The sequence below is a fragment of the Camelus ferus genome, chromosome 2 (genome assembly GCF_009834535.1).
Source record: "Camelus ferus isolate YT-003-E chromosome 2, BCGSAC_Cfer_1.0, whole genome shotgun sequence".
Taxonomy (NCBI): Eukaryota; Metazoa; Chordata; class Mammalia; order Artiodactyla; family Camelidae; genus Camelus; species Camelus ferus.
In genome coordinates, this window is record NC_045697.1 from 114,464,092 (window position 1) to 114,490,545 (window position 26,454).

Below are 26,454 nucleotides of genomic sequence, written 5' to 3' on the forward strand. Positions count from 1 at the left end.
TAAGAGCAGTTTAAAAAAAAAATCTTGTAAGAATAGATGCTGAAAGTATCTGATCACATTAAAACACCGTTCTGAAAAGTTCTAAATTAGGTATCAAGGCAATCAGTCTATACTTTTACAATGCTTATTTTTGAAGTACTGATACCATAAAGGACATCCTTTGGCCATGTTAAATGTTTTTCTTTAACATTGAAACGAGACAAGGCTGTAATTTATCATCCCTCTGTACTGCTATTTGAATTGTTCTGGAGTTGAAATACATGCATATTACAAAATAGACAACTTTTAATATATATTTGTGGGTGATATGATGGCTTATCTCTGAAACCCAAGAGATCAAAATCTAAAGGTATTTTAACTAAAAGAAAACTAGAAATCAGCCACTTAACCATGTATGAATAGTTAGAAACCCCACATTTTCCCTTAGGAGCATGAAAAGAAAATGTTCAAGAAAAAAATAGTTAGCAGGAAGAATTCACATTCTAATTTAAGACAAGCATAAAATGTTATTGAAGGGATTAAAAATAATGTGAAGAAAGTAAAGACAATAATAATAAAATAAATAATAATAGTAATAAAATAATGTAAAGAAAAATAATAAAGAAAGCAAAATACCATCTTCCTCAATTGGGAGATATCATGTGATAAAATCATGACACCTTCTTTAATGATAAGTTTAAAACCATTTCAGCCTGAATTCCAAAGGGTTTGTCTCTTCCATTTTCCTCTTTCTTTCTTTCTTCTTCCCTTCTTCCCTGCATGTCCTCCTTTCTTATCTTTTTGTCGCCACTCTTTCTTCCAATTAAAGAATAAATGTAGAAAAATTACTAAAAAAAAAACTAATAAAATGAACACTAGTTGGAGTGAATGTGTTATAAAGAATATTAAAACTTATTTTAAAGCTACATTAACCAAAGTATATGGTATAGATTCCTCAGATGGATAGAATTCCAGAAAGAGATGCAGTCGGTTAAGGTGTAAAATCATTTTACATATGAACATACATATGTGCATAACTGTGATTTATTAAATAGAAATCAATATATAAAATGCATGATGAAAATGTATTTAGTGATTAAAACATGATTATATAGTGTATTATAAAAAATATAAAATTCTGGAGGATATATTGTTTTATTCTTAATATAAAAAATAATAATACTGAAAGAAAATTATTTTGCTTTCCATGTTAAAAAATTTTTTTTTCATCTATCTGAGGGGAAGGTTTGAGCTCAGTGGTAGAGTGCCTGCTTAGCATGAATGAGGTCCTGAGTTCAATCTCTGTTTCCTCCATTAGAAAATAAATATATGAATAAACCTAATGACCTCCCCAACAAAAAAAAATTCTTTAAAATTTTTTTGTTAATTTAAAAAACCCCTAAAAATTGGATTGTAAATTACTAGATTGTTATTTAATCTTAAATATAATTGTGTTAAAAAGAAAAATAAATACTAGGAGTTAATTATTGAGGAAAATATTTCTATAACTGTGGATGGTGGTGTGTGTGTAAGCATTTCTGTAGCAAGACAAGAAATCCAGTAGTAAAAGGGATGTCTGATGGGTTATATTAAATTAAAAGATTCCGTTTTTTATTTTTTTTGAGCAGATAATGCTAGATTACTGTGCTAACATTTTGTGGGAATCTGTTCTCAAAACTAACCAATGAGAGGGTCCATTTTCCACAAATTTAAATGGATGTTATGAATCATTTTAATTTGGCAAATGATTATCATTTTAAGTAAATTCAATGTTATTGATTACTACATGGGTAAGGATGGTTTTACATTCTCATTAGACCCTTTGATTCCTTCTATGAATGGCCTGTTTATAGCCTTTACTCTTGATTGTGCCATAAATGTCTTATGTAGTCTATTTATTTTAAATAATCACAATTCATTATGTTTATTTTTTATTGAAGTGAAGTGTCATTGATTTTACAAAGTAAGTTTCAGATGTACAGGAAAGCAATTCAGCTATACATATAGATACATACACATATAAATTTTCTTTTCAGATTCTTTTCCATTAACGTTCACTTTTCAGATGAAGAAACAGGCACTGAAGGGTTGGAGTAAGTCTCTCAAAGTCACATAGCTAGCTAGTTTCAGGTTAGGATCTAAAATCTGCCTCTTGAGTAATTCTGTTTGATGCAAGATGTTTATACTTTGTAGTTTTACAATATTCTTAAAATTCTTTAATTTCTTACCCAAATGTTGAAAAAAGATAAGGCTAGCTGGAGTAATAAGTGTAAGAAAAGTTATAAACAAACCTTCTAAAATTATATATATTTTTGCCACATATTTTTATTGTATTTAATGACATGTTTTCCTTATCTTTTTAAGCTCTAACTAATGCAGTGGTTTTTTTTTTCACTTCTAGTCATACACAAAAAAATCGCCTTTTGCAGGGTGTATATACATTTACTAGTTTCATGACTAATGGAGTGCAAATGTCATTGATGAAAAGCTTAGAAGATACACTTGCTCTGTTTACAATTTTTTTAGACGCAGCTTTGAATCAATCTATTCATATGTTGGATTTAGATAGGGTTATATTTTGCATCCTGAACCTTAAGCAAGTTGACAAAGCATGGGTCTTGTTTTCATTTCCTTTTCTTTAGTTTTGATAGATATTGCTGATTAATTATAGCTTCCATTCCTATTGAATCCATTCATGGATTTAGGCTACTACCCGTTTAGGTCTCTAAGAAGCCCCAGTCAATTAGTATTGACTACTGAAAGTATGTGCCTTTCCCCTCTGAAGCCCCCATCATTCTGTTTATAACAGGCAAGAAACATGACTTCCAGAAAGCAAAGTGTGTACATTAAGACACCTAACATTTTCCTGCTGACTTATGTCTAGCAATGAACTGGCCGTACATTGTTTCCTTTAGTCCATTTAATCCTAGAAAGGGTTTCCAATTCTACAAATGGAGAAAGTGAGACTCAGAGAAATTGGGTATGTTTTCCTTTAGAGCATAGAGCAACAGTAAAAATGCATTCAACTTTTCAGGTTGGATGGGGTTACTCTAATATATTCACTTTACAGTCCCTGCCTCATATAATTAACTTGAGATCTCTTGACAAATTATTTGAATTAAATATATACTATTTTACAGTTTCTGGGGAAAGGGGATGGGAAGGGATAAATTTGGGAGTCTGAGATTTAGAAATGTTAGCCACTATATATAAAAATAGATTTGAAAAGAAAATTTCTTTTGTATAGCACAGGGAACTATGTTCAATATCTTGTAATAACATTTAAGGGAAAAAATATAAAAATGAATATATGTATGTATATGCATGACTGGAACATTGTGCTGTACACCAGAAATGGACACATTGTAATTGACTGTACTTCAACAAAAAATAAATAAATTTAAATATATATATAAAAAATCAAAGTAAATAAAGTCTAAAGAAAAAAAAAAACCTGCATCCCTCATGTGCCATGCATTAAACTTCATTTTTCTCATTAATTATTGTTTTCTTTTTTTCATAGATTTAGAAAAACAACATCCTATTTATGGTTGTCTTGAATGCCTCAGTTTTGTTTTCCTCTGTGTTTCAGAGAGCATTTCTGAAAATGCTGGCTTTTAATAATTGAATTTGGGGGTTAAAGGGGTATGTAAGTTTAAGGATTACTAGAATAGACTTAGTTAATTAAACTGGGATGAACTGCTGTCCCTTTCAAAATAGCTTAAAAAATAGTGGTGTGTCACAGTACTGTAGGAAAACTAGGAAGACCTAATAATAATAATAAAAAAAAAATCTGAAAAGTTTATGACCGTAAGTGTGTTTCTGTTCATTTCTATTTTGCCTTCAAATGTTTGTTGCCTCCTCTACACTTTAACGAAGGCTGCGATCACGTGATCAGAGAGTTTTGTAATATTGACGAGAGGCAGTGTGAAAGTCATGAATATAAAAAGAGTGCTTAGGGACAAAGTTAAAGAGAAATTGATGGCTTTAATAATGTCAGAGACAAAAGGCACTGGGCAGGCTCAGTCGCATTTAAAATATTTATTAAACCCAGTCTGTAATTTTTCATAGGAAAGTTGCTTTAATGACAAAGGAAGTCGTAATACAAACAGCACAATCCAGAAACTGCTATGAGTCCGCGCTAATTCAGAGACATTCACATTCTTACCCTCAGGCTCTCCTAGAATCTTTTCTTACAGTGCAGCTGTGTGAATAATCTGTGGAAGAGCATTGGTAGAGTCCTTCAAAAGAATATGGGGTAATCGCAACAAGGAAAGGGAAAAGAAATAATCAGTGTCTTTTTGTTTCCATACCTCTGACCTGACCGTTCACCTTAAATTCACTTTTGTTTTCAGTCAGAATGCAGTCACTGTATTGGGTCAGTGATCTCTGTCTCCTAAGTCTAAACTCAGTCTTCCAAAGTACCCGGGGTCTGCATACTTTCTGGCAATCGGGCAGCGACTTCTAAAGAAAGATCGCAGAATGAAAGTTGCAGGATGAAAAAAAAGGCAGAGTTTGGTATTGTAATTATGCATATTTTTCCATTAGATCCTTTCTAGATCTAATACTTGAAAGGATTTCATACTTTCTATTATGAAACGATTCTGTTAGATCTTTTAATAGACCTAATTAAAAGGATTAGGATTCTTTTAATTAGAGAAGAATTCTATTAAATCTTTCCTAATACTGGGAAACACACTGGTTTATTCCAGTTCAATAAAGTTATTATGGACTTTTGAGAAATATATCCATCAACCGTTAGTACCCAGTTTTATATCTATTATTAAATACTTTATGGTTTTGAGCTAATAAATGTTTTTAACTGATTCTATATAGATTTCCAAATTTCCAGAGACATAATTATACTAATTATACTTTATTTTCTGTAAGTTGTCTATTTTTATTTTTAATTTAATATTGCATCAGAATCACATTTCGATTTCTAATTTCTATAACCATTAAAAAGTATCAGCTTTATGAACATATTCTTAGAGGAACTAGCCTTTCCATATGGAGTATTCAGTTATTTACACTTTATGCTCTAATAACTGTTACATAAATTACAGTTTTATTATATTAGTTCAATTTAGTCACATGGTGTTATACTGTTTAACTGGGTAATAGAAAGAAATAGTTCAGTTTCCTTGAGGTGTGACGTCTACTTGAAATGATTTATTAGTACTTCTCCAAAATACTATAAATGCACTGATAATTTATTTCCCTTTACATTTTAAAACACGATTTTTCAAGGATCTTAAATACACCTTATCTATTACTACATGAAGCCTAATTCAGAATTTATGTTTAGATTCCAAGTAGCCACATACCAGTAGACACTTCACTGGGGACACTTATTTTATGATCAGTACCAGATAAGACGATTAAGGCCGGTTATTTCCAGTGTTCCCTTTGGCTAATTTCAAAACCCAAACTCCACGCTCAGTCATGTTAATAAGTAAGTGTGAACACGTGAGAGATGCAGAGAGGATGTCATTAGCACATCATGCTTCATGCAGAAGTTGCTCAATAAATATTTGTAAATTATTCTCTTAAAACTCAAAATAAGCAAATCTGATTGTATACTTTCCTTAAATTTTATTCATGAACAAAATTCATATAGTTAGACCTTCTTGTATATCTTCCATTTTAAGTCACAGACATTTATTGAGTTATATGTAAAGAATAAAATTGAATCATATGTAGTCTCAACCATTCAATGTGTTTGTAATATTATATTATTAAATATTAATATTATTTGACTTTATTTGATATACTATTATACCAAATAGTTTTCAAATAAAGTCAAACATTTAAATTGCTGAGATATTTTAGTAAGACTCAAATATCACTTGGGAAATTAAGAAATTTTCAGTAAATAGACACTTTTAAATATTAGCTTTTGTTTAAAATAAGAAGAGCTTTACCTAAAGATCTTTATGAACGCCACTTGGGTTCTAAATCCAATGTGGAAACCCTTTGCTCGTCCTTACAGTTTCTGTTTTTAATGCACTGCCAATTGGAAGAAAAGACAAGTTCATGGAGTGCACTTCCTAACTAAGAACGACTGTAACAATTGGCTTGAAACGTTCTCTGGAGGATTATTGACTTTTTAATTCAGGCTGCCATCAATCCTCATTTATATTTCATAATATGTATCCTGGGAAAAATAAGCTACGTTTAAATGTGTGTCTTGTCACTGAGGTTAAACATTGTTGTGCCAATCACTTATCCATCAGTGTGATGTGAATTCAGAGATTCTTTTCGGACCATCATTTGATACTAGTACACTGAATGAGAAGCATGTCACATGAGAGTATTATTATTTTTCCAAATTATTTTTATTACCTATTGAGTATAGAACTCCAATATGACAAAAATTATTGTTGACTGGTTCCCTTTCAATTCATGCACAAGTATATCAATAAAGCAGAAACAGCTGGGAATGCCGGGGGAGGGTGGGGTGGGGCGGGGAACTGAGCACCTTATTTGAACAGTTATCTTTGGGGAGTATCAGACACAGTATAGGTAACCCATATAATGTCTATATTTTCTAATATCAATGATGTAGAATCTGTTGTTATCACTGAGATATTTGATGTGCTTCCTTTCAAACTAATTTTCAAATATATTTAGGCTGTCTCAAGTTTGTGTTATTCCAAAGAATGTCGCATACAGCATTGAGCCTCAGTTTGGCTGTCAGTTCTGTAACAAGATACACTTTCTCTTATTAAATATTTATTGAAAGTAGTTATCCATTTGGCTCTCTCTATAAGTCTTTTTAAAAAGCTCATCCCCTAACTCCCATGTTGTTAAGTGGTTAGAGATTAGGTCAGAATTTGGAAAGCATCTCTTTCCTCCAGGTCTTTTGGTGATGTAGGTTTGCTGGAAGTATTAAAATATCTCTTTAAAAAGCTATTTGTTTTAATGTCCAATAAAATAAAAAGCCACAAGAATGACTCAGTGCTAGATGTATCAAGAGGCTAAACATATGCTGTCACCAGGCCAGCAGGTATAGAAATATTATGAGAGCTATTTTTGAAAACACATTTGTTATTTTAAAGTATGCTATTTAATGTCATTTACAGCAGCATGGATAGACGTAGAGATTATCATACTGAATGAAATAAGTCAGACAGAGAAAGACAAATATATGGTATCACTTATATGTGAAATCTAAAAAATGATACAAATGAGCTTATTTACAAAGCAAAAAGAGACTCACAGACATAGAAAACAAATTTATGGTTATTTAAGGGAAAGAGAGGCAGGAATAAATTAGGAATTTGGGATTAGCAGATACACACTGCTGTATATAAAATAGATAAATAAGGTCCTACTGTATAGCACAGGGAACTATATTCAATATCTTGTAATAACCTATAATGAAAAAGAATACATATATTCATATATATATATATATATATATATATATATATATATATATATAAATGTATGTATAACTGAATCACTATGCTGTACACCAGAAACTAACACAACATTATAAATCAACTATACTTCAATAACAAAAAGAGAAAGAAAAAGAAATCTCAAAAAGATTTTCAAATGTGTCAAGATCACATAACATTTGGCAAACTCCTTTGCCTCAGTCTGAATGTCATTAAATGATACCAAACAAAACAGTGTTTTCATTATCATAGAAGTTTCCAAATATGAGGTCTGTAATTCATGTAAGACTTTTATAAAAACAAATATACATCTTAAATGTTAAATATTATGAAAGGATCACCCTCCAAAATTTACAAAATTCAGCTATCTAGAATAGCTTGTTTTCAGTATGAATACATGTAATACTTGTTATACCCCTAAAAACACTTCAAAATCCAATTCCAACACTCTTTTAAAGTGTTCTGTGTTGAGCACTCCTTTCTCTCTGGAGCCATCACATCCTTATCAGCTCAACTGCAGGACATAATGTATTGTCTTCCAGTTTTGTGTTCCTTGGCTTCCATTACTGAACGGTGTACACTTGAGAGTGTGAGCCTCATTTTCTCATTCTGTATCAGTGTATCACTTTACAGTTTGTCACAGGTATTGGGTAATCCATTTATGATGCTTTAGTAAAATAAATAAAAGCATTCAGGTGACAGGCATATTTAGGTTTCTATAAAAACTGGTTTAGCTGACTGAGGAATGGTAAGACAAATGAACAAAGAACTTCTGATGGCTGAAATCAATATAATGAAAGCCAGAGGAGATAATCACTACAGAGACCACAGATATGTTTTATTCCGCCATCTATTAAGTCTTATTTCATTTTTTAAACAATATTTTTCCACATTTTAGAATTTTCTTACAAAGGACTTGGACACCATTTATTGGTTAGATGTATTCATGGATATGCAGTATGTTTTTTGCTTTATAAAATTTGTATTATTTAAGATATTTTGAATGTTTCTTGCTGATATTTACAAGTATAATTGCATCATGCCAAGCTTACTAAATTTACTTATTCTGACAATTCATCTGTACTTTCTTTTGTATTTATTTTACTCCGTCATATATTTACAGATGTTGGCTATATATTTTAGGATATCCATTATCACAATAAGGAAAACACTTGCTCATTTTTGTGTGCTGAAAATAAATGACTTTTCTGTCTATATTGAGATCATATTGTCTATCTCCTTTGAACTAATTATGTAGTAAATTATATTGAATAATTTTTGAGTATCTATAAATAGACAAATATTTCATGGCATGTTATCACTTTTATATTATACTGGATTTTGTTTGATAATATATTTGGGGGACATCTTTATTTTCACAAATGAAATTGACCAATAATTATTCCTTTTTTTAAATAATGCCCTTGTCTGATTTTGATATTAAGCTTGTATGGTCCTCAAAACAAATTGGGAATTTTATTTATTTATCTACTAGCACATAATAAATTAACCTACATCTTAGTTGCTACAAACAAGAAACATTTTATTATTTTCTGAGATGATAATGGGCAAATGGAGATAAGAGATAAATGAGATAAAAAAAATTGAGAATAGCTTAGCTAAGTGGTCCTGGTATGAGGTCTTTTCTGAGGTTTTGATCTATATATTGGCCAGGGCTGCTGTGATCTGAAAGTTCAGTGGGCGCGGGAGGATTCACTTCCAAGATGGCTCCCTCCTCATGACTATTGGTTCTTTGCTGGCTGTGGGGTGGGGCCTCTCTTTGTCATTTGACATATAAGCATCTCTGTAAGGCTGATGGAGTATTTTTATGACCAGGCAGCTGACTTCTCCAAGAGCAAGTGAGCCGAAGACATAGGAAGATGCTACTATATCTTTTATAACCTAATATTGGGTATCTTGCACCACAATCCACCATATTCTATTAATTAACAGTGAGTCATTAAGTCCAGTCACACATAAGTTGAGAAGAATTGGTCTCCACCTTTTGAAGACAGGAGTTTATCAGTGGATTTGTACAGATATTTTAACAATTCCAAAGAAACTCCACACCCCTTTTCTATTCTCTAGAGAAGTTTGTATGAGGTTGGTGTTATTTCTTCTATAGATTGGGTATTCTACAGTTTTCTTTGAAAAAAATTTTTTTAATAAATTTAGTAAATTTATTTTACTATTATTTTAGTAGTAAATTTTTATTAATGTAATAAGAGTCTCTATTTCTTGTAATAATTTTTGTATAGGGCAGCCAGAAGTTTGTGTTTCTAGAAATACATTAGTTTTATTTAAAGTTATGTACTGGCATGAAGTTGATTATAATCTCACTTTTGTTTTCAGCATTTCTGTAAGAATTTAACTTTTAGTCTGACTTTTATTCTTTGGTGTGTCATTTTGTTTCTTGAGATTGCTTTTTATGATTTTTCTCCTTTTTTCTGCTGTTCTGCAGTTTCACTATAATGTATACAGGTGACCAGGATTTTAAGTTCTAATCAGAAAGATGATTGATCAGAATTGATAAGAATCACATATCCAATATTATTGGAAGCAGAAATTTCACAAATGGTCCAGATATCATGTTTAGTCTATTGATTCTCACTTTTTTATGTGTAGCATTGTGTTTAAGCCATCTCATTGTTAATGTCAGTGATTATATATATATACACACACACATATATATACACACATATATGTATATATATGAATAAGTTTGATATAATTTTTATTTTTACCACTAATTAATTCAGAATTTTTTAAGAAAGTTTTTTACCCAATCGAAATGCAGTTATCAAATCAGGAAGTGTGACACTGATAGAATTTCATGATCTAGTTTACAATCCATATTGACTTGTTGACAATCTTTCCAATAATAACTTTGTAGCTCATTTTTCCTGGCCCGGCATCCATTCTGGATCCCAGTTCGCATTTCTTTAATATTTCTTTTTAGTGTATTTTAATACACAAACTTTCTTCAGCCTTTCTTCATCTTTCTTTTCTTTCTCTATCAAAGTAAAATACACATAACCTCAAACCGTTCTAAAGTGTGGCTTACAGTACATTTAAAATGCTGGGCAACCATCCCGCTAATTCTAAAACGTTTTCATTATCCCCCCAATAAAGCTCATATCCATTAAGCGGTCATTTCCCACTTCTCCCTCCCCTCTGCCCCCCACAACCATGAACATGCTTTCTATCCTGATTCATTTACGCATTCTGGACGTTTCATAGAAAACAGGCTCATGCAGCGTGTAGTCTTCTGGGTCATGCTGTTTTCACTTAGCATGATATCGCAGCAGAATGTTATAGCATATATCAGTACTTCTTTCCTTCTTATTACCAAAATATTTTATTGTATGGTTACACATTTTATTTTTCTATTCACTGGTTGGTAGTTGTTTATATCATTTCCACTTGGTGGTTATTATGAATATTCACATACGTGTTTATGATGGAAAACCTGTTTCACTCATCATTTGTATAAACCTAGGCTTGACATTGCCAATCACGTGGAGATTCTGCACGTAATGGTCTGAGGAACCACTGATGTCTTCCACGGTGGCTGCACCATTTTACATTGCCAGCAGCAGCAATGTGCCAGAGTTCCAATTTCTATACATATTATTTTCCGTATTTATTTTGTTGTTTCATAACCACTGTAGTGTGTATAAGTGGTATCACACTGTGATTTTAATTTGCCTTTCTGTGATGTCTAGTGAACTTTGACATCTTTTGATGAGCTTATTATAAGGCTCTTTGCCTACTTTTGGAGACACGTCTATGTCTATTCAAATCAATAGCCCACATCTGAATTGAATAATATGCCTTTTTGTTAGCCTTTTGTGTGTGTGTGGAACTAAATTCTATTCTCTTAGCAAGTTTCAATTATTCACTACAGTGTTATCTACTGTAGTCACCATGTTATACATTAGATCCTCAGACCTTACTCATCTTATAACTGACAGTTTTTGCTTTTTTAACCAACATCTCCCAATTTCCTCCATTCCCCCTGGCCCCTGGCAATCACTTTTCTATTCTCTGCTTCTAGAAGTTAAACTTTTCTTTTTTTAATTCCACATGTAAGTGATTCTTTGTCTGGCTTATTTCACTTAGCATAATGCACTCCAGGTTTATCTGTATTGTTGCAAATGACAGGGTTTCCTTCTTTTTTTAAGATTGAGTAATATCACATTTTCTTTACCCATTCATCCATTAACAGCCACTTAGGTTGTTTCCATACTTTGGCTATTGTCAATAATGCTGCTCTGAAGAGGAGAGAGATGTCCATACATACAACTGTGTCTTTAAGATAATAGTTGTATTTCCTTTGGTTATATTGTTTCAGAAAAGCGTGTGACAGCTCAGTGTTGTAGCTCAATGTTACAGCTCAGTGTTACAGCTCTGTGTTACAGTTCAGTTGTGACAGCAACTTGGATCCGGGCAAGAGACCAAGCAGCAGTCGGAGAGTTGGAGAGCTCAGGTTTATTACGCCAGCGGGCCCAGAGGAGTTAACACTCCAAGCTCTGGACCCCATCTGTAGGTTTACACAGTCTTTAATAGACTGCCAGTCTAGACTTTGCAACATTTTGTAACATCATATGCAAAAAAGCTACAACAAAGGTGACTAATTAGGAACAAGCTTTGTAGAAATGGACCAATCAAGAGTGAGAGAAATGGACCAATCAGGAGTGAGGGAAATTGACCAATCAGGAATGAGCTCTGTGCAAATGAAGCACTACAAATGGACCAATCAGGAGTTAGCTCAGGGAACCAGTAGAATTCTAGGGGTAAGCCATTTCAGAGGCAAAAAATGAGATAAAGCTGCTGGGCCAGTGTACCTGATGGTGCTGGCAGGAGGTCCTACCAGTCTTTTTTATGGGGCTTCCCACCTCAATATCACCTGAAGTGGGGTTGCTGGATCATCAGGTATTTGTATATATAATATTAATATAAAATAAAAATTTAAAAAATGTTTTGCTATAGAAAGCCCTGACCAGTCAAATTTGGAACATACTTGTTATTAATACCCATTAGATTTTCTTTCTTATTGGCTCAATTCAGGGACTGGTACAGACCATGATCAGCCAGGTTGGTTAGGGCCAGCATGAAATGTAGACTGAACTAGCCCAGAAGTCAGAGCTCCCTGGACTTTAATCTCTACTCTGCACTGTAACAAGTTGTGTGACCTGTGGATGTCATTAACCTCTCTGTGACTCATCTTTAAATGACCATGACTATGAAGCTTTCAGCACATTCTACACTGTCTATGAATGTATTATAATTTTCACTCTTAAGGTACTGCTGCTGATGATATTATTTTCTATCATTAGAGTAACTGACACATGTCACAGAGGAGACATAAATCAAATCTAATTTTTCCTGGTGAGGCTAAAGTTCAGAAGGAATCTGTATCAGTTAAGGCTTACTTAAGCAAAAAGGGGGAATGTATTGACTGGGAACTAGATTTATTTTTAATTTCTTGAGGAACCTCCGTATTGTTTTCCACAGTGACTGCACCAATTTATATTTCCACCAAGAGTATACAAGGGGGTCCTTTTCTCCATGTCCTGACCAACGTTTGTTCTATCTTATCTTTTTGATAATAAACATCCTAACAGTTGTAAAATGATATCTCATTGTGGTTTTGATTTGCATTTCCCTGGTGATCAGTGATATTGTGCATCATGCGATCCATCTGTTAGCCATTGTATGTCTTCTTTGGAAAAAAATGTCTATTTAGACCCTTTGCCCATTTTTTAACTGAGTTTTTTTTTTTCCTACTAAGTTATAAGGTTATTTTGTGGAAGAGGGCAGTGGGAAGTAATTAAGTTGGCTCGTTGCTTGATTGGTTTATTTATTTGTTTGTTTATTTTAGAGGAGGTACTGGGAATTGAACCCAGACCTTGTGCATGCTAAGCACGTGCTCTACCACTTAAGCTATATCTTCCCCCATGTATGATTTTTTTAATGTATATACATACATATATATATATATATTTCAGATATTAACTCCTTTTTGGATACTCATTTGTAAATGTTTTCTCCCATTCTGTAAGTTACCTTTCCATTTAGTTGATGGTTTCCTTTGCTGTGCAGAAGAGGTTATTTGCATTTTGGTTGCTGAGTTGTAACTGCTCATTATGTGCTCTGGATACTCGTCTCATCAGATATCACTTGTCATTTTTCCCTTTTCTGTCAGTTGTATTTGCACTTTCTTGATAGTGTCCTGTGATGCTCCAAAATCTTTAATTTTAATGAAGTCCAATTTGCCTATTTTTCTTTTGTTGCTTGTGTTTTGGGGTCATATCTAAGAAACTCTGGTCAAATACAAAGTCACAAAGATTTACCCCTATGCTTTCTTCTGAATGTTTTACTTTTCTAGCTCCTACATTTAGGTCTTTGGTTCATTCTGAGTTAATTTCATTAGGGTGTGAGGTTTGTGTCCAGACTCATTGTTTTGCATGTGGATAACCAGTTGTGCCAGCATCAGTTCTTAAAAAGACTATTTCTTAGTATCCTTGTCAAAAATCAATTGACTATAGATGTATGGGTTTATCTCTGTGCTCCTTATTCTAATTCCATAGATTCATAAGTTTTATCTTTATGCCAGTACCATGTTATTTTGATTACTACAGCTTTGTAATATAATTGGAAAGCAGAAGATAGGAGAACTCCAGTTTCACTCTTCTTCTCAGGACTGTTGTGGCTCTTTGGGGCCCCATGATTCTGTGTGAATCTGAAGATTAGCTTTTCCATTTCTGCAAAAAAAAAAACGCACTTAGGAATTTTGATAGTGATTATATTGTGTCTATAGATCAGTTTTGGAGTACTTCCATCTTACCAATTCCTTGTATCTCATCAATTAATTATTTAAATCCATTAACACATGGTGTCTTTCCAATTATTTAGGTTTTCTTTAAATTATTTCAACAGGTTGTTTAGTGTCCAGCATAAAAGCCTTGCACCTTCTTGGTGGAAATAACTCCTAAGTATTTTAATTTTTGGATGTACTGTAAATGGAATTGTTATCTTTATTTTTTAAGATACTATAGTAAGGAAAAGCTTTTTGTTCTCTCCTGTATTTAGATATATGAATATATATTTATATATATTTATTTATATGACTGAACTCATACATCCTTATGTAATTCCCTCCTTTAGAATTGGTAATTATCTTAATGCTCACATTATTTCCTGTTTGTTAAATGAGAACCCCTTTAAACTGGTTTTGTATTTTTTGATGTGTTTCTATCATTCCTTAAGAGCTTCTTTAGTTGTTGAATCAAGATATCCCAGGCTTAGCTTTTATCTTCCCTGGAGCCATCTCAGAATAGCTTTTATCCAGGGAATGCTGGTACATTTTAGTGGATAACATTATCTGGAAATGAAGATCTGTGGAAATATATAACATCATCAAAATATATCATTGTTATGTCCACATATTGCAATTTTTCTTTGCTTGTTTTGGAAAATCAAACAGCATCGAGGTATCACTAATTTACTTTCTTTTCCACTTCTCCTTGTAGTTCCTCCAGTAATCCGGGTGTATCCAGAGAGTCAGGCCAGAGAACCTGGGGTGACTGCCAGCCTTAGATGCCACGCCGAGGGCATACCAAATCCTCAGCTTGGCTGGCTGAAGAATGGCATTGATATTACACCCAAGCTGTCCAAGCAGCTCACGCTTCAAGGTGCTTTTCACTTGCATTTTTTCCTTTTAAATGACAATGTAGACATTTCATTCTAAAATTTATAACACATTTTACGTTCTTTGGAGAAATGAGAAAATGAGTCTTGGTGGCAAAAGAATGTCATGAATATGAAAAAAACATGGTTGTACCTAAGACATCATATTTGAAATAGAGTCCTTTAAGATTTTTAGTGTTTTAAATAATAGTCTTGTCATAATGATTAGTTATGTCATTATTTTTGTGATGAGTAAAATGTTAAATTTTTTAAAAAAAAATGTGTCCTCTGAATTACAGCAGATATGCTGAACAGAATAATTGGATCTCTTCATTGAATATGTTCCTGAAAAGACCATTTAAATGTTAAATCATACATTAAAATATGTATTACAGAAAGTGTCAATAATATAGAAATTCTTTAGTGACTGTTCTGCAGCATACCTTGCAAATGAAGAGAGAGAAAAATCAAAACATTACCAAACATGTCTCACATTTATGTTGTTTTAAAGTTATGAAGTCCTTACACTCTAATATATAAAATATGCTATGTATGTTCCAACATTCGAATGTGTAGATATAATTATTCAATTATTATTCAGATGATAAAAATCACAGATGTGTGGTATGTGAAAAAGCAACCAATCTTTGTAATGTCAGATAGTCTAAATAATGCAAAAGTATTTGCATATATGTTAATTACACTGGTAAGTAAACAAATGCTTGAATATTTCCATTGTCAAGGTTAGTACAAAGCCAGTCATTTTACTGGAGTATGTGTTGCTTGGCATTATATTCCTTATTCCAGGTCTTTAAATTCCTTCAATTCATACTGTTAGAAATGAATACATTTTCATTTTAAAATTATTTCTGTAAAAATAGACTGCCCTTTTTATTCAACTTAGTTGATACACTTTATCAGTATACATTTTTATGTAATTAAAAAATTAAATTTATTTTTGCAAATCAAAAGTGACATGAGGAAGTATTTTTGACTTTTAAAACCTGAATCCTAGCAATCTCTGTGTTAATGTAAGTAGGTCCAACAAATTTACATGTTTACATCTACTGATTACATCTTGGGGTCTGTACTCTGAGAAGAGGATTGATCTGATTATCAGAAATTAAATTGAAGAAAAGGCTATTTAGCTTTCAGTTTTTGTCATCTCTTGGCCATTTAATAGCAGCAAACCTTATTATAAGAACATATTATATCTTTGCTCCCAGGAATATACAGGAAGGCCAGTTTGGGAAGTTGGTTATACCCTAAACTCAACATTAAAAGAGTGGAAGACTTGTAAAATAGCTATTCTCATTTTTAAAAGTAAGAAAAAAATAGGTTAAATTTTGAGAAACTATGACAAATAATAAAAGATGAGCAGGGAGCACAGCCTGAGAAATAAATCTGGGTGCACAAGAGTGTGCAATTCCATGTGACTTTATATATGGTTACATATTACCAATTTCCAGTTATTTAATTATCCACTTATTTATCAGATGCTTATTTGGCATTTCCACGTGAGGTCCACGTCTAGCTATGGCATAGATGGGATGATATGTTTAGGAGAAGCAGTAAAATTCTGAAAAAGCAGAGACATTGTATTGGCAGGGAAATCATGATGGATGAGGAGGGGACTAATAATTTACAAAGAGGCAGGAGAACAAGGCGGTGTTACAGAAGGCAAGAAAAGAAAGCCAAAGATGGGAAAGGGCTCAACCACGCTGGGTGCGTGGAAAGGCTGAGGAAGGTCATTGCAGTATCTTTATGGGTTAGTGGTTAGTTCATCTTTATAGCATTTAGAAAACCAGTCTTCTGTTGGCTTAGAGATGAAAAAGGAGGTAAGAATTATAAAAATCTCTTTCCATGTTTTTAAAGGAATAAAAAGAAGATAGTGGCTGCTGGTGGGAAGGCTTAGGATTAAGGAAGATATTTCTTTCTTCTTGGACAATGTATTGGTTTGAAAGGATATTGTGAAAGAGGAAAAAATGTGGATAATGGACTGGGGGAAGGATGAAAAAATTCCTGTAGAGATCAACAAGAAAAGAGGCAGATTTGCCTTGGGAAGAAACAGAGAAAATTTCCTTTGAGAAGGAAATACAAGTGAAGATGTAGATAGAAACAGGAAGTTTGGGGATGAAGTTTTTTCTTTTTTTTCCCCCAGATTTTGTTGAACTACAAATGGCATATAAACTTGCATAAGTTTAACATATACAACTTGATGATTTGATACACTTATATATCGTGAAATGATTTCTAATCCCTTCTATGCACTTCATGATTTAAAGAGCAGGACCTCCTGCTTAGAGTGAGAAGTTAGTATTATCCTGGGAAGCATCAAACAAAGAGTAAAGATTTGAAATATAAGTGGAGTGGGATATGAAATGCAACCATAAAGGTCAAGTGAAATAAATAGCAAGTGACATCCTGCAAATTGAAACTTGTGAATTTGAACATTTGTAAATTTGCTTATGAATAGTCTAGTGATTTAATCAAAAAATTAGAGACAGGAACACCAGATGCAGAGATATGTCATCTTGTTCTAGTTCTAAAGGGCAGACATGTCAGGATGATAAATGGACCAGGAAATTGGTAATTCTGGCAATAGAGTAGAAAACATCTAGAAATGCTAGGTTACATAGGGAAAGAGGGGAAGAAAGTGGGGCATATACACTCCAAGAGCATAAGGATATTGAGATGAGAGAATTTGAAGCAGGACTAAATTGGATGTTTCAAAAATTCCAGAAATTTCCATTGTTAAGTGTGTGGGTCTTAAAAGAAAAATACGTTCTTTGGAGAGGACCACCCTTCATGTAAAAGAAGCTGATCTGGGCTTAAAACACTGTTCAGTCCCCATCTTTTAGAGCTGAGGGTCTGCAAATGAATAAACACAGACCAACCTGGAAAGTTGCCTATTTTTGTAAATAAAGCAATTTTTGCCTGTTTTTTGTTTGTTTGTTAGCTTTTTTGTTTGTTTTTTGTTTGTTTTGTTTCTTTAGAACACAGCCACATTTAATTTTTACAGTCTTGTCTGTGGCTGCGTTCATGCTATATTAGGACAAAGATGACTAGTTACCACAGAGACTGTATACCCCACAAAGTCTAAGATATTTACCATCTGGCCTATTTCAGACAAAACAACAACAACAACAACAACACTGCCAACTGTTTTGGAATAGTGAATCTCAACAAAGGATGAGGGGAATGAAGATGTGCAGTAAACTGAGAAAGAGTTTCAAGTGATTTAAGTGATCATACAGCTCCAAAAGCTCCCACCTCTCCAAATCCCACACACACCCCTTGAGAGCCAGTGGCTCCTAGGAATGACATTTAAGCTCATTTCCTATTCGTTTTCTATCTTCTTTCCCCAAACAATCATGTGTCCCTTATCCATCACAATGTGTCATGTCCCTTGCTACTGCACATGGCGTACGGTGTTCTTGTGATTGGGTATCACAGAACACACACACACACACACACACACAAAGAAAGAAAGGCAAGTAAAAGAAAAGATGAAAACCTACACAAATGAGCAGGGAAAACCCTGACCCTTAGGGTTTGGTAGAACAGGAGTCCAGCCCTTACCTTTAAGGGTAGCAGTGTGCATAAGATCATTCTCTGAGTCTCAGATTCTGATCATTAGTTCTTATCTGGGCCAATTAAGCAATAATCTATGTAAAAGCACCTCATATATTGCCAACATACAGGAAATAGTTAATTATACCCTGGTTTCCAGCTTGGAGAATACAATTCATTATTCAGGGATTAGCTTAAAATAATATTTAACCAAGATTAAGAAGTTGGATTAATCATTCACTTAACCCTTTGTTAAGCATGGACCACATCAGTTTCCATATAAAATATTGTTTACTTTAGGTATTTCAGGCAAAAGACTGAAAATCTTGCAAACAAATCATGCATTATTTTCTTTCTGCCTTCCATGCCTAATAATTGCAGTTATATAAAGCAGACTCAATAATACACTTGAAAAATGGCATTTTTCAAATATTATACTTGTATGATGAGCTCACTTAATTCCTTTATGGCATATCTTTTCACATATATTCTTCTGCAAATGAACCACATTGGTATGAATTAAAACTGTCACAATCGCTGAGGACAAAATGGATTCTGAATATTAAAAATAAATACATAGATGAAATGATGGTTATCCATACGTGACACTTTTTATACTATGCAGGAAATAGGAAGTGAATATAAAATATGGTGTCTGTGCCTTTGATAGAGTATTGGGGTCTCTGTAATAGAATGACAGCATAGTTTATGAAACACTTGAATGCACTTGGAATAATTTGGCATGTCTCCAAAGCATGGAAGGAGGAAGGAAAACAGTTTAATTAGGACAAGCTAAGATAACTGTTTGGCTATGTAATCGGAAATCACTCTACCAAAGCTGAAACTGTAGTTGACAAGTTGCATTTGCCTTCTTTTTTCAGCAAATGGCAGTGAGGTTCATATTAGCAACGTGCGCTATGAAGATACAGGAGCCTACACTTGCATTGCAAGAAATGAAGCAGGCGTGGATGAAGACATCTCTTCTCTTTTCGTGGAAGATTCTGCTAGAAAGACCTGTAAGTATTGAACACACACACACACGCCCCCCCATACTCAACTTTACAACTAAAATTTCTTTTTTTTTTAATTGAAATACAGTCAATTACAATGTGTCAATTTCTGGTGTACAACACAATGTCCCAGTCATGCATGTACACATATATACAACTAAACTTTCATCATAAACAAAGGCACCAGAAAACTCTGTGAAATCAGCAATGCATTAAAAAAGAACAAGCGAACAAAAAGCAGTTTTCATAGGTAGAAAGGATAGAATTCTTGAAATATTAAAAATAGATTAAAGGATTGAAAAACAAGATTGTGGAATTTTCAGGACAACACTAAAACGATTTTATTTCTTCAGCAAGTGTACTTAAGATATTTAGGGTCTTGTCTTCCTATTTACTCATACATGAAGTTAAATCCTTTGCAAAATCCCTCTCCCAAATGATTTGGGAGTCAAGGTTCCAAAATACAGCCAAGGGACATCTTATACGTTTAATATATTAATGTCATTCTTTTTCTTGCCATTGCATGGTGGTCAGTGGCCCAATGACTATACAGCAGCCATTACTGGCAGCAGGCAGAGAAGAACTGGGGTTATTTCCAGCATGAGACACCCACTGCACTGGCGCCAACATCACCCCATGGGCTGTTCTCACTTTACTGCTAGACATCCTTTGTCATCACTGTACGTCTTCTAATTGTATCATGAAGTTTTAAGAAAAATGCACTGTCCTTTTTAAAAATTATTACTTGGTGAAAGGGATGTGGATGGAGTGGGGAGGCTAATGATGGATTTTAGGTTACAGCCAAGTTATTTAGAACTCATGGAACTATTGTAGCATTTCTTTTTTTGAATGATTATTTGGGTTATTTTAATTTTATTGTTTATTGCAGTACAGTCAGTTACAATGTGTCAAATTCTAGTGTACAGCACAATGTCCCAGTCATGCATGTATATACATATACTCATTTTCATATTCTTTTTTATTAAAGGTTATTATAAGATATTGAATATAGTTCCCTGTGCTATACAGAATAAATCTGTCTTTTTAAAATCTATTTTTATATATAGTGGCTAATATTTACAAATCTCAAACTTCCAAATTTATCCCTTCCCACCCCCTTTCCCCAGTAACCATAAGATTATTTACTATGTCTGTAAGTCTGTTTCTGTTTTGTAGATGAGTTCATAGGGGCCTTTCTTTCTTTTCTTTTTTTTTTTTTTTTCAATGAGTGATTTTCTCTCTCTTTCTGGCTTAATTCACTTAGAATGATGATCTCCAGGTCCATCCATGTAGCTGCAAATGACATTTTATTCTTTTTTATGGCTAAGTAGTATTTCATTGTATGAATATAACACAACTTCTTTATCCAGTCCTCTGTCAATTGACATTTAGGTTGTTTCCATGTCTTGGCTATTGTATATAGTGTATATGAACATTGGGGTGCATGTATCTTTTTGAATTAGAGTTCCCCTTGGATATATGCCCAGGAGTGGGATTGCTGGATCATACAGTAAGTCTATTTTTAGTTTTTTGAGGAATCTCCATGCTGTTTTCTGTAACTGCTGCACCAAACTATAGTCCCACCAGCAGTGTAGGAGGGTTCCCTTTTCCCCACACCGTCTCCAGCATTTATCATTTGTGGACTTTTGAATGATGGCCATTCTGACTGATGTGAGGTGATACCTCATTGTAGTTTTGATTTGCATTTCTCTGATAATTAGTGACACTGAGCATTTTTTCATGTGCCTATTGATCATTTGTATGCCTTCCTTGGAGAATTGCTTGTTTAGGTCTTCTGCCCATTTTTGGATTGGGTTTTTTTTTTTTTTCTTATTAAGTTATATGAGCTATTTATATATTCTGGAAATTAAACTTTCATCAGTCGCACCATTTGCAAATGTTTTTTTACCATTCCGTAGTTGTCATTATTGTACCATTTCTTAGGTAAGCTCTCTACAGGCAAACACTCAGACCCTTTCCTCCCCTGGCCTGCATGCCACAGCAGATTGTGTGGGGATTGGGTCTAGGTGCACTTGGAATGACTCTTCTCCCAAGTCTGATCTGTTATACCCATTTGTATCTCCTATCAATCTAAGTTTTTGCAGGGGCCCCTGAGGTTTTAAGGGCCCTTTCCTTAGACATGCCCATTGCTCTGAGCCCAGTTTTTGGACAACATTAGAGCGTTGTCCCAGGAATCTTCTTACTCCTCTTTCAATCAGTGAGTTCACATATGAGTAGATCCCGTGAGGAAGGAGGAACTTATCCAGGCCCCAATTCCCAGTACATCAGTGTCCATACTTGGTCTGACTAGGACAATCGTCATGATGAGCAAAAATTTAAAAATAAAATTCTTCAAGGAGAAAAAGAGAAAAGAACACTGGATTTAATGACCTGGATAAGGTCTACCATAATTTCTCCACTCCTTTTATGCAGTTATCCTAAATACCAATCTGCAGTTCACTTCCTGTTAGACATTAATTTTAGGCACCAAGTAATTGAAAACTAGTTTTCTTTGTCCTTTATGATGATGCTTATGAGACAGGTTTTTAATTTCAGCTCTGTATTTTCATTTTCTTTTAATGCTGGTCATGCATTTTTCTATATATTTCTCTATCACAAAATTGAACTAGCTAGCCATAATTTCTTGAGTCAATAAATTACTATCTACCAGCATTTACATTTTAGGAACATTTTACTGGAAGAAATAATAAAATTGAGTCCTATGAATGTGTATTTTAATTACGAACATTTTATGAAATCAGGTTTTCACTTTATTTTACTTATCCCTTTAAACTCTTACATGTCAAAATAAAGCATTTTAAATAATTTTTGAGATTGTCTTAGAAATATGTTGTCAAAATCAGAAGTATCATTTTTATAAGATATAGCAGTACAGGCCTTAATACATATATATTTATAGAACTTCCCATGCTGTCTTATAAGAAGCAAGACGCAAGTGTAAGATTTGGAGGGTTTTTTTCTAAGTCTGAAAGTGAAATATTTCTAAGAATTTCTTATGCATTTAAATTATGTGACATTTTCAAGGATAAAGAACGGAAACTAAACAATTTTGGTTTTGTTTTTTTAAATTAATGAATGAATTTTGGTAGGGATACTTAACATAAGGTCTACCCTCTTGACATATTTTAAGTGCACAACACTGTTAACCATAGGAACTAAGTTGCAGAGCAAAGCTCCAGAATGTATTCACCTTATGTAACTACAACTTTGCAACCAGTGAGCAACTCTCCATTTCTTCCCTTCTCTCCTTCCCCTGACCACCATCACTGTATTTTCTGTATTCATGATTTTGACTCTTTTAGATACCTCATATAAGTACCTTTAAGGCTGAATAATATTACAGTGTATGTATACACATTTTCTTTATCCACTGATTTATCAATAGATATTTGGGTTGTTTCTGTATCTTGGCTGTTGTAAATAATGATGCAATGAACATGTGAGTGAAAGACATCTCCTTGATCCTAATTTCAATTCTTCTGGTTGTATACCTACAAGAGGAATTGCTGGATCATATGATAATTCTATTTTTAACCTCCAAAATGTTTTCCACCATGGCTACACCATTTTACCTGCCCACAAACAACTTGCAAAGGTTCCAGTTTCTCCATATCCTTGCCAACACTTTTGTCTTTTGTTATTTTGATTAACAGCCCTTCCAATAGGTATGAAGATAACATCTCATGGTGGTTTGATTTGCATCCCTTATGATTAGTGACATAGAACACCTTCTCATGGATTCACTGGCCATTGGTTTGTTTTTTTTGGAGAAAAGTCTATTCAAGTCCTTTGCCCATTTTTAAGTTGGGTTATTTTTCACTATTGAGTTACCGGAGTTCCTTTTTTTTGAAAATTAAATGCTTATCAGATATATAGATTGAACATAGTTTCTCTTGTTCCATAGGTAATTTTTTTTTCACTCAGTTGATTGTTTCTTTTGCTGTGCAGAAACTTTTTAAATTTAATATGTTCCAACTTGTCTATTGTTGCTTTTATTTTATTGTTGCACCATTATTAAGAACATACATTATGTGCAGTTGATAACAGGGAAGTGGACATTTTTAGAAACTAATGTACATAATTAAAACCAGGATAGAGCTAAATAAGCAAATTAACTGAGTAGAATATTAGTAACTACAGAAGAGAGTAAGTGGAAAATGTGAGACCGTCTGTGTGGTAGAAGGTAGTTTCCCTTGGGATACTTCCTAGGACTCAATAAATTGTCAGAATTCCATATAAAAAAAAACAAAATCAGGGAAAACTCCAGCCTTTTTGTAAGCCCTCACTTAAGGACTGCTCTGGGTTCTCTTCTAGACATTTCATGGACAAAGACTAATAATGTTAATTACACAAGTCACACTTGTATTTTGACAGGTGGATGTTCTCAAAAAGAACCAAAGCAAACAGTTACAGACCCACCAGTGATGACTTACTCTTCTTATTTGCATGGGTTAAAAATTCTTCACTTGTCTACCTGCACCAAAAATAATTTCAAAGGTCACTTTTCCTTTTAGTAGTGATGGGATACAATGTGCAGTTGACCAACGTTGGGCTTAGGAAGGCCACCCCCCTCGCAGTCAAAAATGTGAGTATAACTTTACAGTTTGCCCTCAGTATCTGTGGTTCCATGTCAGCGGATTCAACCAGCCACAGATTATATAGTGCTGCAGTGTGTCTTTATCAAAACAACCCACGTATAAGTGGACCCTCACAATTCAAAGCCATGTTGTTCAAGTGTCAACTGTTTATCTGAAAAGGTAGATTGGTATAATAACAGAGCACGATCTTGGGAGTAAGACATGAGTTAGACTCACTGTATTACCACATAAGAGTCCTATGATTTGGAGCTACTACATAGCCTTTCTAAGTTTTAATTTCCTCATCTGTCATATGGTATAAATGTTAACTCACTAGGATTTCTATGCAGATATTATAAAGCACCCTAATGCTAGGCATAAATTACCTCTTCCTCCAACTCCTGCAAATTTTCTGAAAGTAATTACTTATTTCTTGCTAGAGACATTGACAAAAATGGTTTTTAATGAGGCTGGAAAATCTAGTAATTGTTGAAAATCAGAGAGTTTCCAAAATGAGTGGCATATATAGATATAGACATTGAGAGGGATGTAGAGGCAGTGATGGATAGAGATATGAAGTATATGAACATCTATATTATTATATATTCAGATATAAAATATTATTTTTCTTGACATTAAAAAATTGAATCAGCTGATAAGAGTATAATTTTTTTCCTTTAGTGTAAGATTTTTCTGTGTAAAGAATAATATTTTTTTTTTTGACAGAGTCCACTTTTGCCACAGAGTCAAAGCAAAAGCTTCAATTTATTTTCCCTTTATATTGGTCAATTTATATTCCTATAGATTTAAAAATTATTTTGTAAGGTGCTTTTCTTCTGTTTTCTTTTTGGAAGATGCAGAGAAGAGAGATATTGAATTCCATATAGACAGCAAAAAAGATAGGGAAAGATTTACAAATTTTAGATTAAATGACACAATGCAGACTTTGCTTGGCTATGTCTTCAGAGTAATCATCTGGCTATTTTTGGTATAGTCGAGTTCTTATGGTTGGATCAATCACATTTATTTTCTTACAATACATTTCCCAGCCATATGGTGCTATTGAGAGAAAGATTCCTGCAGAGCATGACAGGCCAGGGAGCTGATTTTTTCTGTACCCGAATCTTTGAAAATAATATACCCTACAGTTCCATTAGGAGTAGGGATTGATAACTAAGATTTAATGGAGTGATATTCAGGGAGTACTTAAATGCAAAGAACAGTAGAAGCGGGTCATAAACAACTGTGGTGCTTGGAACAGGGAGTAGAAGGTGATCTGAAATATGTGAGGGGGGTCTCAGGTAGAGGTAGAAAGTTATTTATTTGGAAGCATCTTGCATAGAGTGTCAGCACTTAATACACTTCCATTCCCAATGGGAGTCAATTCCCGGAGGATAACAATTCATCTTCAGAATTAAGGTAAATGGAAAGCAGTGCGAACGTAGGCTGCTCTTGAAAGCTTTTGAGCCCCTGGATGCATTAAGCACCAGGCACAGGTTATATGACACCTTGCTGGGACTTTAGTGAAGGGTATGGTTAATCTAACTTCTTGCAAATATTGGAATATAATGACTGAAAATCTTACACTAGTATATGGAATGTTTTATTTATTTTTTTATTGTCACAGGCAATATTACATTTGGAAATATTGGTCTATTGTAACATTCTTTACTTTAGAATTAACTTCAGCAAATTAATTATATTTGTTGGCTATTATGACCTAAAATTAACTATGACTCTTTAAATAAGCAGTTTAAACGGGTTACACTCTACAAAAAAGATTACTTGAATGAGCAAATTAGATAAATATGTAATGTTCATATAAATTAATAATGATTATAAAACGTGATGAGTGTAATTCACAATACACAGATTTTGAAGTACAGTGAAATAGCACCACTTTTGTCTAAATATTTCAAAAGATATATGAATGCTTAAGAAGTATTTGCCTATTTTAGAAATAGAGATGAGGATCTTAAAATAGGTTAAAATATGGTCTTTTTATATATAACAGCAGTTTAAATATGACATCACAACATTTGAATGTATTCTGATAATATAAACAAGGTAATAACCTTTCTAATCTTCATTTACTTCCTATTTTTAAAGACTAGAGAAAATACTTCATAGGGGCTGTTGTATAGATTTAAAAGATTCATTAACAAAGGGTCAGATTAATATCTACAGAGGCTAGGA

General features: G+C 33.4%; 1 protein-coding gene across 2 annotated transcripts in view; it reads left to right on the forward strand.

The window, feature by feature from the left end:
* FSTL5 (follistatin like 5) overlaps nucleotides 1–26,454 on the forward strand; it is a 667,511-nt gene that overhangs the window by 521,676 nt on the left and 119,381 nt on the right. For both annotated transcript variants that reach the window (XM_032465748.1, XM_032465755.1), the window contains 2 exons: nucleotides 14,921–15,082; nucleotides 19,532–19,666. In XM_032465748.1, the coding sequence (XP_032321639.1) occupies nucleotides 14,921–15,082; nucleotides 19,532–19,666 (297 nt within the window). The remainder of the gene's footprint in view (nucleotides 1–14,920; nucleotides 15,083–19,531; nucleotides 19,667–26,454) is intronic.